We start from the raw sequence: 12,923 nt of genomic DNA on the forward strand, positions 1-12,923 counted from the left end.
GTGCACATTCCGGTCCAACTGAATGTGACTGCAGACTCTCTCAGCCGACGAGCGGTGGTCAGCTATGAGTGGTAACTGAACACGGAGATCCTCTCCGACATTTTTCGCCACGTCATCAAACAAGAAACTTCCTCTTTATGCTTCCAGGAACGGACTCTGAACTTCTTCCCTGGGGGATGCTCTCAAGATTCCGTGGCACAACATGAGGGCCTACGCCTTCCCACCTCTTCCTCTGATTCACCGGTCGCTATGCAAGCTCAGGGACACGACGAATTGCGCACTCCTGTTCATAGCCCTTTGGTGGCCACCCAGATTCTGGTTTTCGGAGCTTCAGCATCTGTCAGTGTGCTCACCGTTCAGGCTTCTGCTGATTCCCAACCTGCTTCACCAGAGCGATCAGCAGATGTGGCACCCTTCCCCAAAATCATTCAGCTTGGCGGTCAGGGATTAACGCCATATTTTGCATCATATCTCCTCACAGGATAATCACAGCTTGGTAGGTTGCCGCAGCCCAGCCTTCACTCCCTTTCTCAAGAGTCCCTTTATTATTTTGTTCAGTTATCGCATTCTCTTGATCGTTACTGGAGCCTGGAAATAGGTTGGCATTCTCCAGCATTGGAGCTTCCTTGGATTCACATGATCATGAATATTTCTCGTCAGGCTGGGAATAATCGGTAATATTAAAGCAATTTTGCTTCAAACTTAAACTGCTTGCTATTTATATAGCCTATTGCTATCATTTTGGTTCATACTGCCAAAGCCAATGACAACAATCCTCCTTAACTCCACCTCTTGTGGCCCTCTTCAGATTTTTACTGCATGTTTACTTTTTGGGAGTCCTCGTTTCGCTCCTCAAAATATTGACTTTTGTCCTATTTTTGAGATTCTTCTGTTGCTTTTTTCATCATCCATCACTTCGTGATTGCCGGTAGCACAGACCCATTGCCGTTGAAGATCCAGACCATCGACCGATCTTCTTGCTGTGTGAGGCCTTCTTCTCGATTTTGAAGCCTTCTCTACACGGCCATGGTGGACGCTAGCAAGAAAAGCCTGTTCAGTCCCTGCTCCAAGTGTCAACTTAAAAAAAATCCTTGTGGACGACCGGCATAATAAATGCCTATATTGCCCGGAGGAAGATGATGGGGCCTAGGACTCTACCTGAAATGATGCCCTACCATGAGGAACGTCACATGAGGACACTTGCCTGGGGAAGAAACCTAAGAGGGGACATATGTCACCCCCGCATGACTCCCCCCAAACCCTTAACCCCCCCCCCCCGCAAATCCCTACCCCCTTGTCGACTGCCCAGGCGCAGTCTACTCATTGTCGGGCTTCTGGCGTGACAGGTTCACCCTCCCTCCAGCGTTGCGCTGAACTCTCCGTTGGTGTAATCATTGCGGGCATCTCATGCAGGGGGCTCCCTTTCTCCCCCCGGCACACCAAGCCATGGTCTCAACCGAGACCTTCCTGGAGAGTTGGGGAGCCCACACAGGTCAATGCCATGCATGAGGTCTTTGGCAGCTGGAAGATAAGATGCTACATATAAATGTCTTGGTGTTCTGGGCCCCTCAAGTCCTTCAAACACCAACTTTAGAGCAAGGTGGATCGCATAATCACCCACAAAACAACCACCATGTTCTGAATCTGGGAAGCAGGTTGGGACCCCCTCTCCCATACTGTCCAAGGAAAGAGCAAGCACTGTGGAACTAGGTGATATTGCAGAACATGTTTCTCATTCCGTTTCATCTGGCAGGGATCCACATTACCATTGCGTATTCCCTCAGCAGGGAGTTACGATCCTGCCACAAATAGGGGCTTCATCAGAGCCAAGTTCTTCTCTTCTCAAAGTGGGGGTCACCTTCAGATCGACTTGATTACCACGGCGGCCAACTCCAAGTGCCCCCAGTTTCCCAGCCGATATCCTCAAGCGAGGAGCCTATGGGAAGCCTTCTCGATCCCCTCGGAGGGGCTGTTCCTCAATGCATTCCCTTCAATTCTGCTTCTGCTACGAGTGCTAAATGCACAAACCAAGTCACTGCAAGATGATCCTCAGTGCTCCGGCATGGCTCAGTCAGATTTGGTACTCCAACCTCCTTAATCTGTCGGTGGCTCCTTGCGTCAAACTTCCTCCTCTGCCAGACCTGCTCTCCAGAGACGGAGAGTGCATTCTGCGTCACAACCCAGCCTCCCTGAAGTTGACAACTTAGCTCCTGCAACCCTAGAATTCGGACAGTTTGCATTACCTTTAGAATGCAGAAAGGTTCTGGCAAAGGCTGGAGCTCCATCTTCTCTATCCTGCTACAAGCACAAGCGGAAGCACTTTCATGTATGGTGTCATTCGCAACGGTTCGACCCTCTTCGCATCAAGGCTAATCAAATTCTGCAAAATCTTCTGTCGTTGGCAAAAGCAGGGCTTGCACACACATCCAATAAAGACCATCTTGTGGCTATCTCTCGCTATACTCACACAGCTGGCAAGCCTTCCCTGTGGTCTCACAGACTGGTTAAGGAGTTCTTCAAAGGTCTGTTCCGGGCATTCTCTCCAGTAAAGGCCCTAGCGCCAGCGTTGGACCTTAATGCGGTTTTCTCCAAGTTAATGGGTCCTACATTTGAGCCCCTCTACGGGCTCTGTTAAAGTTTCTATCATGGAAGACTGCTTTTCTAGTGGCTATTAGATGGGCCTGGTATCTTGGAGAACTACAAGCTCTCTCCTGCAAGCCTCCATACTTTTCACCAGTCCAGGGTGGTGCTTTGCACTCATCCCTCCTTCTTGCAGAATGTTCCATCAACTTTTCACCTAAATGAGCCACTGGTTCTACTTGTCCTATGGGCCTACTGGGATGAGGAAGAGGGCCTGAGTAATGAATAACACGCCTGCCGACAACCACACAGTGAAGACTAGTTGTTCTGAACAGTTGGCCAATGCCGGGAACTTTGATGGAGACGCACCATACCCAAGGCCTGTTGGGAAACCAGAGGGACGCCGAGCAGACGAGGTTGTGGCAGTGTCGGAAGAGGAGGCTCTGAGACCCGAGGACCAAGGAGCAAGCAACGCTCTGCTGGGAGAGCCACTGCAATGCAAGGGCCGGGGAGCCGATGCAACGCTGGCCAGGAAACAAATATGTACCGTTTGGCCACACGTAGACCGCCGAAGCAGCCAGGAGAGATCGATGAGCCCACACAGGGATATCTGGGTGCTTCAAGGCATGCACCGCACGCCAGTTGAAAAGAATTGGAATTCATGGGAGACCCCGAGCATAGATGCTGGGGGAACCTGGCAAGCACATGAAGTTGAATGGCGGGCAAAGGAGCAACTCTCTAATGGAAATGAATATTAACATATGAGAGTGCTACAACACTGGCAAAGTCCTGGCACGAGAGTATACCAGGCACCTTGAATGTCAGTCTGGGACCTGCACCCAAATAAAAAGTATGATAAAGTCCTAGTAGGAGAGTACACCAGGCCTTTTTTTAGTCCACAAGTCTGGAGACTCACACCTGAAGTGTGCAGAAAGCAAGCCAGAGGAGTAAGTAAAGAAACCTTGTGAATGGGTGAAACCTAGGGGAAGGGAAACGAGTTCCTTGTAAGGAAGAGATTGTAAGGATACAAAAGGAAAAAGGACAATCTCTTGATACAAAATCCTTACCGTATATCTGAAAGTGGAGCAAAGGCTGAGAGTAGGCAAACACCCTCTTGGAGCTTATGAGACTGAAAGAACTAAGAAACCTAGTGGAAGGGAAACCCCTTCCAATGATGCTGGACATTTTGGTTGTTTCATTCTTTGACACCCTTTTGGAACGTTGAGTTGAACTTGTGAACTACAGCTGCAAGTGGCAGTTAGAGATCATTATGTCACTTTGCACTTTATGATGGGTTTAGCGTCTGAGGGTCAGCGCAGGGTTTTGGACATGGGAGGAAAGACGTTTTACTTTGGACATCTTTACAGAGACCCTGGTTAGTTTTGTTAAGGCAGGGAAATACCCCCCCCCCCACCCTATATAGTTGGGGAAAGATGGGATTTTTTCCAACCCATTACTTTTGAGAAAGGTTTACAGCACTGAACACTAGGTCTCTCTTTTCGAGTCTTAATCGCGATATCTCACAGTATGGGCACCTTAGCTTGGCAATTAGTTGGAATGTTTTACAATGAGCAGAAGAAATTCCATCTTAAATGTGATAAGGTGAACAAATCCCAACTTGTGGGATGAGCAAGAAAGATTGTTTGTTGTTCATCGGGGAGATCTTGAGTAGAGCCAAGTGTCTTTCGCAGATAGGTGGTTTTGATACCATGTTTCTCCGTTCAGATTCACAGCAGTATTAAGTGCATAGAATCCAGAGTTATATTGCATGATGTTTGGAGGTTGCATTTCCAATACCGACTGAGCCAGCCCCAAGGAATTTTCATCCTAAGAAGTTCCTTGTGGGAGGACTGTCTTCCTTTCATACCATTGAGTGGCAAAGGCTTACAGAATTTCAGATGATGAGGGCAGGTGTACAAAATTCAAGTTACAAGCTACTAGCCAGCCATAAAAACCATTTGCCACACAGCATACCATTCCTTAATCGCAAGAGTCCATTGCCGCTAGCCAATGGCTGGGGGCGAGTGCACATTCTGTGCCCTGATGGTGATGATTAGCTAACTTGATGTTCAGGCGCTCTACCCCACAGAACACATTCTTGGAACTGAAACAGTCTACTTCCTGGTTTAATAAACATGAATGTTTGTGCTTCTACCTTCCATTGCTTAACCTTTTTCAGAGACTAGTCAGAAAGTAATCTGGGCCAACAGGAAGGATGCCAACTGAAAACTGTAAACAAGCAAATGGTTGCCATTGAGCTTTGGGCAATGTTAAATTGGCTTGCTACTACATGCCTTGCAATCACATTTATTATAGATTCTCAACATCAGTAGAATTTAAATGTTTTAAAAGTCCATGTTGCATAACACATTTGGGCTGCTGACATGAATATATAGCTCTGCTTGATCACGTGACCTGAAGTTGGCCTATGCTAAATTCAATTTCGGGCACTGAAGACTCAAGATCACACTGTCACTGGGTGAACTCCTGTCTACCCCAAAGTGTTAATTTTGAGTGATATCTGCCAGCTCAGTGACTGTTTTCGTGTCAACGACAGTATGTCTCTATTCTCATTCAAGCTCATCCCTTGTAAAAGTGAATAGTTTATTTGCTTCCTGCCCATGTTCTTTTTTTTTTTTGTTATTAAGTGTGTTTTCACCACGTTCTCCACTAAGGATCATGCCATCCCTTGTATCCTCTGTTAAAATCTCTTGGTACCCTTTGATTTCACTCTGAACTCTAACCCCTCTCCCCTCGCAGAGTTCTCTTTTTTTTTTTTCTGGGGTACTTGGCTCGGTAAGATTAAACCTTTTATTCCTCGCTTGAACCGAAGTAGTGCCATCCAGGCCTTTGTTCTTTCTTCCCTGGATGGTGAGAATGCAATCTTCATGGGCCTTTCTTCTACCTGTACAGAAGCTTCCTCACTAATCTCTTTTTAGTGGCTCCAATATGGCTTTGCCATCCTGATGCACCACATATACACTGGTGGTTTGGCGCCTTCCGGCATATCTGGCTAATAAATTACGAATGTCTGGCACATCAAGGATTACCAGGTGTGCTGAGGCCTAGCATGTGGACATTCCAAGTTTTAAGCTCACTTGTTTTTCTGCACAATCACTTTCAGCATCTCCCCCCGCAGAACTGGAATGAACTGCCCCCTTCAGTTCTCTTTATCCCTACATTTGATTTTTGGAAGGCCTTCAAGTTTCACCTGTTTCAGTTGCTTTCTTTGATTTGATTTTGTGTTAAAAGTACTTTATGGTATTTTATTCTTGAGACTTTTTTTTTTTAAGTGCAATGTTGTGTTTAAATTGTTATTTATAAATGTATCTATGCTTGTCTTATCATATTGTACATTGCCCCACTGGCTTTGGCCTACGGTGTGCACTTTATATTTGGTCCTCTATCATTCAGACACCCTATCTGATCGACATAATAGGAGTCTGGCTAATCTGTGTATATCAGACCTTTTCTTCTAACAACCTTTCACTAGTCTTCATAGTCATGATTGTACTGCACTCTGTCCACAATCATGCCTTTGGTGTTTTCTGACTTTCATCTAAGTCCGGCAACTTTGTCCTGGTTTTTCACACTTGGTCTCTCATATCGTCAGCTAAGAACTTGCTTAATCCTTTGAGTGGATTGCTTTACCTGTGGAGAGTTGATGACATCCTAATTCCCATTGGGAATCATTGAAATCATGGCACTCTGAGCCCCTCCATAACTGGAATTCAGTTAATCTTGTTGTGGGGGTGAGATTTTCGGTTACTTCTTGAAATAAATGAGTCATTTCGGATATTTGACAAACTTTTTTCCACCATGACGGGAGAGTCTACAGCAGGTACCACTGTTAACACTTCCATGGTATACTATAGACTCTATCCCATATACTCTTCATGCCCATTGCACTATGGAGAAGCAGTACCTATGGCCTTCCTAGGGTTTATTGGCTGGCAGAAAATTAAGCTACTTCTCATTTCTAGTCCACAAGCAGGTTATCAAGGAGGAGAACCAGACTGCAGAGTAATACAATACTACCTTCATAGTAATTCAGGTACTTCGTCCTTGTTCTTAGCTATTCTCAGCACCTGCACTACCATTTCCATTAGCACATTACATTGAAGAGTGGGACCAATTATCTGGATCATGGAGGGCCTCAATTCTTCTTCTAAAACATCTATTACAGGTGTTTTACGCCGTCAACATCTGGTAGAAGAGTTCATACCAAGTTTTAAAAGCACCACAAGTGCTCAAATCACCATTAAGATTGTGCCTTTAGTTTTTCAAATGCACAATCGGTAGTTCCTTTTCTGGAGCAAAAACTAGAGAAATGTACGTCCACTCTCTGCCTTAACCTGTAACTTCAGAATATCTTAATTTAAAATATTTTTGTTTCTTTGTACAGTTGATGCCAACACAAAAGAAACAGCAGAAAATCTGGCCCGATTTCTTGTTGAAATGGGTCCGGAGCTGGCCGGTTTTAACTTGGACATTCTCTATAGTAACCCCGAATTTTGGTAAGTATTCTGAATGATCTACTAGTTCCAGATATTGTGAATGTGTTCCTATATATTTGTGTTTTGTAGTGAATGTTTATGTTTTGTAGCATTGCAAACTAGGGTTTCCTGCACTGTGTACAGATGAAACCATGATCAGATGAAGCTTTTGCCAAGACAGAATTATCCAAACTGTTTAGTGTGCTCATTTAACAAGGATTGGTGACGCTTGGGGGAATTGGGGAGAATTCTGGCATCTTTTGTGTATTCTGCATCCCCTAGTTTTCTTTATTTCTACTGCTTAAGATGTAATAACATTCTAAGATCTTTTCTGATCAGGTACTTAGTTCGCTATGTACGTGGCACTAAATTAATGGAAAGGTCCATGGTCAAGCGACCAGGGATAGCAAAGTGTTCCAGTGCTGTTAAGATTTGCACCACACTGGCTTTTGGATACCTTTTTGCTGTTCTAGGAGTCTCCACTGACGTCCTTTTACCCAAGTTGGGCACACAGCTGTACTTTAATGATTGAAGTCCATTTGAGGTCTCCCGAGATATCTATTGAGAGATGAGTGGCTCTTTAGACAGTGCACCTTCAGTGCCGTCGGCATGTGCTGCTCACCAGCAGCAGGCTTATGTGAGAGACAAAGGAGCTAATTGTATTTTGGATGATGGCTAATGTTAGGAGGCGAGAACTGAAAAACAGAAATTAGAGTTGTTCTTATTCTAAACATTGTGATGGGGTCTTAAAAAACAAAATTGTTTTAAAGATGTTTTAAATGAAAATTCGGTTGTCTGTATTGGTCCAGTGTCTAGGAAAGTCTACCTCATAGAGATTTTTCTGTCCCACCACTCACTTCACTGTGTTTTCCTCAAGCTGCCTGCTTTCTTCAGACTTTGCCATTTTACGTCTTCTCTCAAGGGAGCAGTTCTTGTCCCCACTTTGGCTTAATCTCTCTGGGTTTGTACGCTTCTCAAAATTTAGTTGTATCCTTAATTGTTCAGGTTGTAGTTAGTTTTTGAGTTTGCACTTCAATCGCCGGAAAGCCAAAACTCCACTTATTTTCTTCTGACATTAGCCCCCATGTGCCTTTAGAGTTCAGTCTTTTAATGTCTCCTTTGTGGTGAAGTGCCCTACACGATATGAGTGGCATGGAAACACAAGTCGTTCACAGAACCAAAACTGGAGAGATGCTCACTAACACCTACCATACAAGAGACGGTGACCAAGGAGAAAGGCACTGGATTGGAAGGGGTGTTAAGATCTGATGTACATTAAGGTACAGCAAATTGTCATTGATTGAAAGGAGAAACTCTTTGTTGGAACCTAGAGGCAAAGGTCTTTGAAACAATTGGAGTGATTTGAAGAGAGAGAAACAGTGATTGAAGAGAGAAATGGTGACACTTGAACCTGGAGTCAATTTTCCTAGAGCCAATTGAGTGTTTTATGGAGACCATGTTCCTCAGTACACATAATTAAGAGACTAAAATGTGAGTCGTGAAACTTGAAGCTGAAGGTCCTAACTATACCTGATAATGGAGGGGGGCTAACTGTGACTAAGCAACCGACAGGAATTAGGGTTCTGGACTAACTGATAAAAATGTGTTCCTAGTGTTAACATTTGGAAAATTGTCAATGGTTGTAGTCATACAGCCTGTGCACCTAATACAAAAGAATTTTAGATTTTCCAAAGTTTTTGTCAAAAAAAGTGTTTTTTCTTTTTATCAGAATAAATTCAAGTGATCCCTTAGGCTTGATACAGATCGTTCCCTCCAATTCAAGTGATCCCTTAGGGTTAATACAGATCGTTCCCTCACCACGTGTTTCACCAAGTTCATTGGTGCATCAGGAGGGTATTTTTGTCATAAAAAAATATACAGTACTTCATTGTTAAATGTATTGTTTATCATATATAGAGCAATTATCTGTTGAAAAGAAGAAATATATAATGAACAAATCGTATAAATCAATTATATATAGGTAACATCACATTTCAAATGAGCAAAAAAAGTCTAGTGAACAATCATTAATTATTGTCCATGTAATGGCTTACTACATGAATGAGAACTAGACAGTTGAATTAGTATTTTAACAGTGCGTACTATGTCCTCGTTATTTTCACTGAACAAGCATAGTGTTTCTTTTTTACAAAATAAAGGATTTTTTTTTCCGTAAATTGAATGAAAAAATTGATAGTATTAAAATGCTCACCTTGTCAATGAGCTGTCTGTCCAAATAGATTTTAATTCAATGTGCCCCTTCAAAAGTTGCATGTAAGCCTTTTGAGAGTGCCCGTGAATGTCAAGTTCATGATTTTTGATGGCGTCCGGTCGTGCAGGAGTGTAGTGGGGCAACGGGAAAAAATGCTTCGTTTTAGCATAGTCCTACTGATGGCTTTTGAAGTATTGTGGTGTCATGGTAAGAAAATGAGGGTTCTTACCTATTCATAGCAAGTGAAATCAAAATTCCTTTCGGATGGAACAGCAGTTCGTTCTTTACGGTTTGGTGAGCATTTTAATACTAACCATTTTTTAATTCAATTTACGGAAAAAAAATCCTTTATTTTGTAAAAAAGAAACACTATGCTCATTCAGTGAAAATAACGAGGACATAGTACGCACTGTTAAATACTAATTCAACTGCCTAGTTCTCATTCATGTAGTAAGCCATTACATGGACAATAATTAATGATTTTTTCACTAGACGTTTTTTTGCTCATTTGAAATGTGATGTTACCAATATAAAATTGATTTATACGATTTGTTCATTATATATTTCTTCTTTTCAACAGATAATTGCTCTATGTATGACGAACAATACATTTAACAATGAAGTACTGTATATTTTTTTATGACAAAAACACCCTCCTGATGAACCAATGAACTTGGTGAAACACGTGTTGAGGGAACGATCTGTATTAACCCTAAGGGATCACTTGAATTGGAGGGAACGATCTGTATTAACCCTATGGGATCACTTGAATTGATTCTGATTAAAATAAAATAAACACTTTTTTTGACAAAAACTTTGGAAAATCTAAAATTCTTTTGTATTAGGTGCGCAGGCTGTATGACTACAACCATTGACCTTTTTCCAGTTCCTGAGACACTCTGCAGTCTGAGTGATATAGTCATCCCCTCGCAGCACCCAACGAACTGTTCATAAGAAATCATACCATTCTATACATCCAGTTCACCAACAGTTGTTTGTTAGGCTGCAAGATACATTTTTCAATAGTGTTAACATTTGTTTTACTTTTTGAGATCTTACAGTGCAGACCCCCTTCCTGTCTGATACCATAACAAATTGCCTTACTGACATCCACAGCTGATGAATGGGAACAAGCTAACGTTCAATAGGGACACATTGGAAATCATCATCCTAGGCTTCCAAAGCCCATCTAAACTTCCCTTCACCTGGCCCAGTGATCTATGTACTGCACTGATTCCTGCAGCAACTGTCAAGCACCTGGGAGCACTGTTCGATGACAAGCTATCACTAGTGAGCTAAATCAACTCTTGTTAAGAGCTGCAATTGTCATCTTAGCCTTGCCAAAATGTATCACATCCTATCTTCCAAGCAAACTAAACGATCCATCTTCCTATTAATTCTTGATGATGCAAACACCCTTTATATTCCACCCTCACCCCAAATGCCAGATGGATAAAACTGAAAAGAATTCAGAACAAAGTGGCTATGCTCATCTTCCATTTTCAGCTAGAAGAACACACTCTGGCAGCTTTGAAGCAATTGCATTGGATACTGTTGCATGTCTGCATCAAACGCAAGGTGCTCTTCATCACTCAAAAAGCCATTCGTGGATCAGGAACTAAAAGTCTGCTTTAAGAAAAACTGGCCATCCATACCCTGGAGCTTTATCTCGAAGTTTCCACTTAAAAAAAAAAAAACAAGAAGCTGATGCCATAGACTCATGCGTCTAGCCCCAAGGAAGTGGAGTGACTTTCTCATCCTTTCCAGTTTTCACAGTCTCTTAAGATCTACGTCTTCCCCTTTATGAGTACTCAACACCTTTACTCTCTCGACTGTCCACTTGTCTCCAGGTGTTCTGAAGCAAACCTTTCTTAAATGGTGCATTACAAGTTTTAATTTAAATAAAATTCACTAACAAAAAACATTGTTAAAGGGACTTTATGGTTAAGTTGCACCACTACAAAACCTATGAAATTCAATGGAAAAACGTTTCTACATGGACGTTGTTGTTACAGGTAAAACCTAAAAATCCCAGAAATTTGCAAGTTATGGTACACTACGCAACCATAACTCACGCTACTACTGTGCACCGCAAGGACTAACACCCATGACATCAAAGATGACATCACAAATGTCATTGATTACATCACTGATGACATCACAAGTCTGGAACCCTCTTTTTTAGTTCAGTGAGATATGTACACTAGGTGATTTTCTTGACTGACTAGCAGTGAGGAATTGCAAAGTGAGAAGGTTCTACATTTGTACACCTTACTGTTCTCATATGTTCTTACACTGCTTTCCTTGGGGTTCAGTGACATCATATGCTTGATATATATACATACATACATACATACATACATACATGAAGAAGGAAGCCTGAAATACAGCACTTATTTCTGTGCATTAAAGTAATCAGTTAGGTTATGAACACTTTGTGGTAGTACTACAATGTTTTTGCTTACTTTACCTTCTTTGTATATGCTGCTATTGGTATGCGTTGTGCTGTCTTTCATTTTTGCGCGCAGTAGTATAGTTATATAGTAACTGAGGGATTGGTAGCTACTTAACACATGTTTAACAGTCCACAAAAGTCTAACAGCAAAGCATGCATCATTTTACTATGCAACATGGGAAAAATGTGGATATTGCACCTGTATTATGCATGCTGCACACACTGCTTAAGTTTGTGCATGAGTTCGGTCTTGTAATGGAAAGAAATGTGTAATGCAATACTGTTCATAGCAATGCCTTGTGTAATTACCTACTCATGTAATGATAGTTCTCCCCATGATCTCTAATAGTTTTATGGCAACATAACAAAGACAATCCCTTCTGGAGGCTTTTCATGACAAATACATATACATGTGATTTCGTCAATGATGTCATCAATGACATTTGTGATGTCATCTTTTATGTCATGGGTGTTAATCCTTGCAGTGCGCAGTGGTAGCACGAGTTATGGTTGCGTAGCGTACTATAACTTGCAAATTTCTCGGGTTTTTAGGTTTTACTTGTAACCATAACGTCCCTGTAGCAACGTTTTTCCATTGAATTTCATAGGTTTTGTTGTGGTGCAACTTAACCAAAACGTTCTTCTTAACAAGGTTTTTTGTTAGTGAATTTCATAGGTTTTGAGTAGTGCACTGTAACCATAACAATGCCTTAGGCTAGTGTTTTGCAATAAAGTGGAAATGGTTTTTACTAGCACAATTTAACCATAACATCCCTTTAACAATGTTTTTTGTTATTAAATTTCTTAGGTTTTTAGTACGGACCTTTAACCATAATGTTGGTATGTTCAAGTTTTTGCAGGAAAGACGATAGGGTTTAAGGTGTACAAGTGAATCATAGTGTCCCTGTAATAATGTCTTTCACTGAACTGATGTGTACAGGATACGCTTAGTGTATAAAGATGTACTGGGCAACATACTGAAGCCGGAGGCTATATAGTAAAAGGCACAAAGGTTGGGAACACTGCGTCCGTTTGCAGAGATTGGTTTGAGTCTAACGTGCGCAGAAGGGGGGGGGGTGATCATAAAAAGGTGTAACATTCAGCAAAGACAAAAAACATATGCAAACAACTTCAAGCCCGTCAATTAGAAGGGAAAATGCTGTACCTATACAAAAAGTTT

The 12,923-nt window shown here is 42.1% G+C and overlaps 1 protein-coding gene across 3 annotated transcripts in view; it reads left to right on the forward strand.

Moving 5' to 3' along the window:
- Positions 1 to 12,923, forward strand: part of LOC138570801 (uncharacterized) — a 941,103-nt gene that overhangs the window by 368,679 nt on the left and 559,501 nt on the right. For all 3 annotated transcript variants that reach the window (XM_069649146.1, XM_069649147.1, XM_069649148.1), the window contains exon 6: positions 6,986 to 7,097. In XM_069649146.1, the coding sequence (XP_069505247.1) occupies positions 6,986 to 7,097 (112 nt within the window). The remainder of the gene's footprint in view (positions 1 to 6,985; positions 7,098 to 12,923) is intronic.

Source organism: Ambystoma mexicanum, chromosome 1p, assembly GCF_040938575.1.
Source record: "Ambystoma mexicanum isolate Mex_15411 chromosome 1p, UKY_AmexF1_1, whole genome shotgun sequence".
Classification (NCBI taxonomy): domain Eukaryota; kingdom Metazoa; phylum Chordata; class Amphibia; order Caudata; family Ambystomatidae; genus Ambystoma; species Ambystoma mexicanum.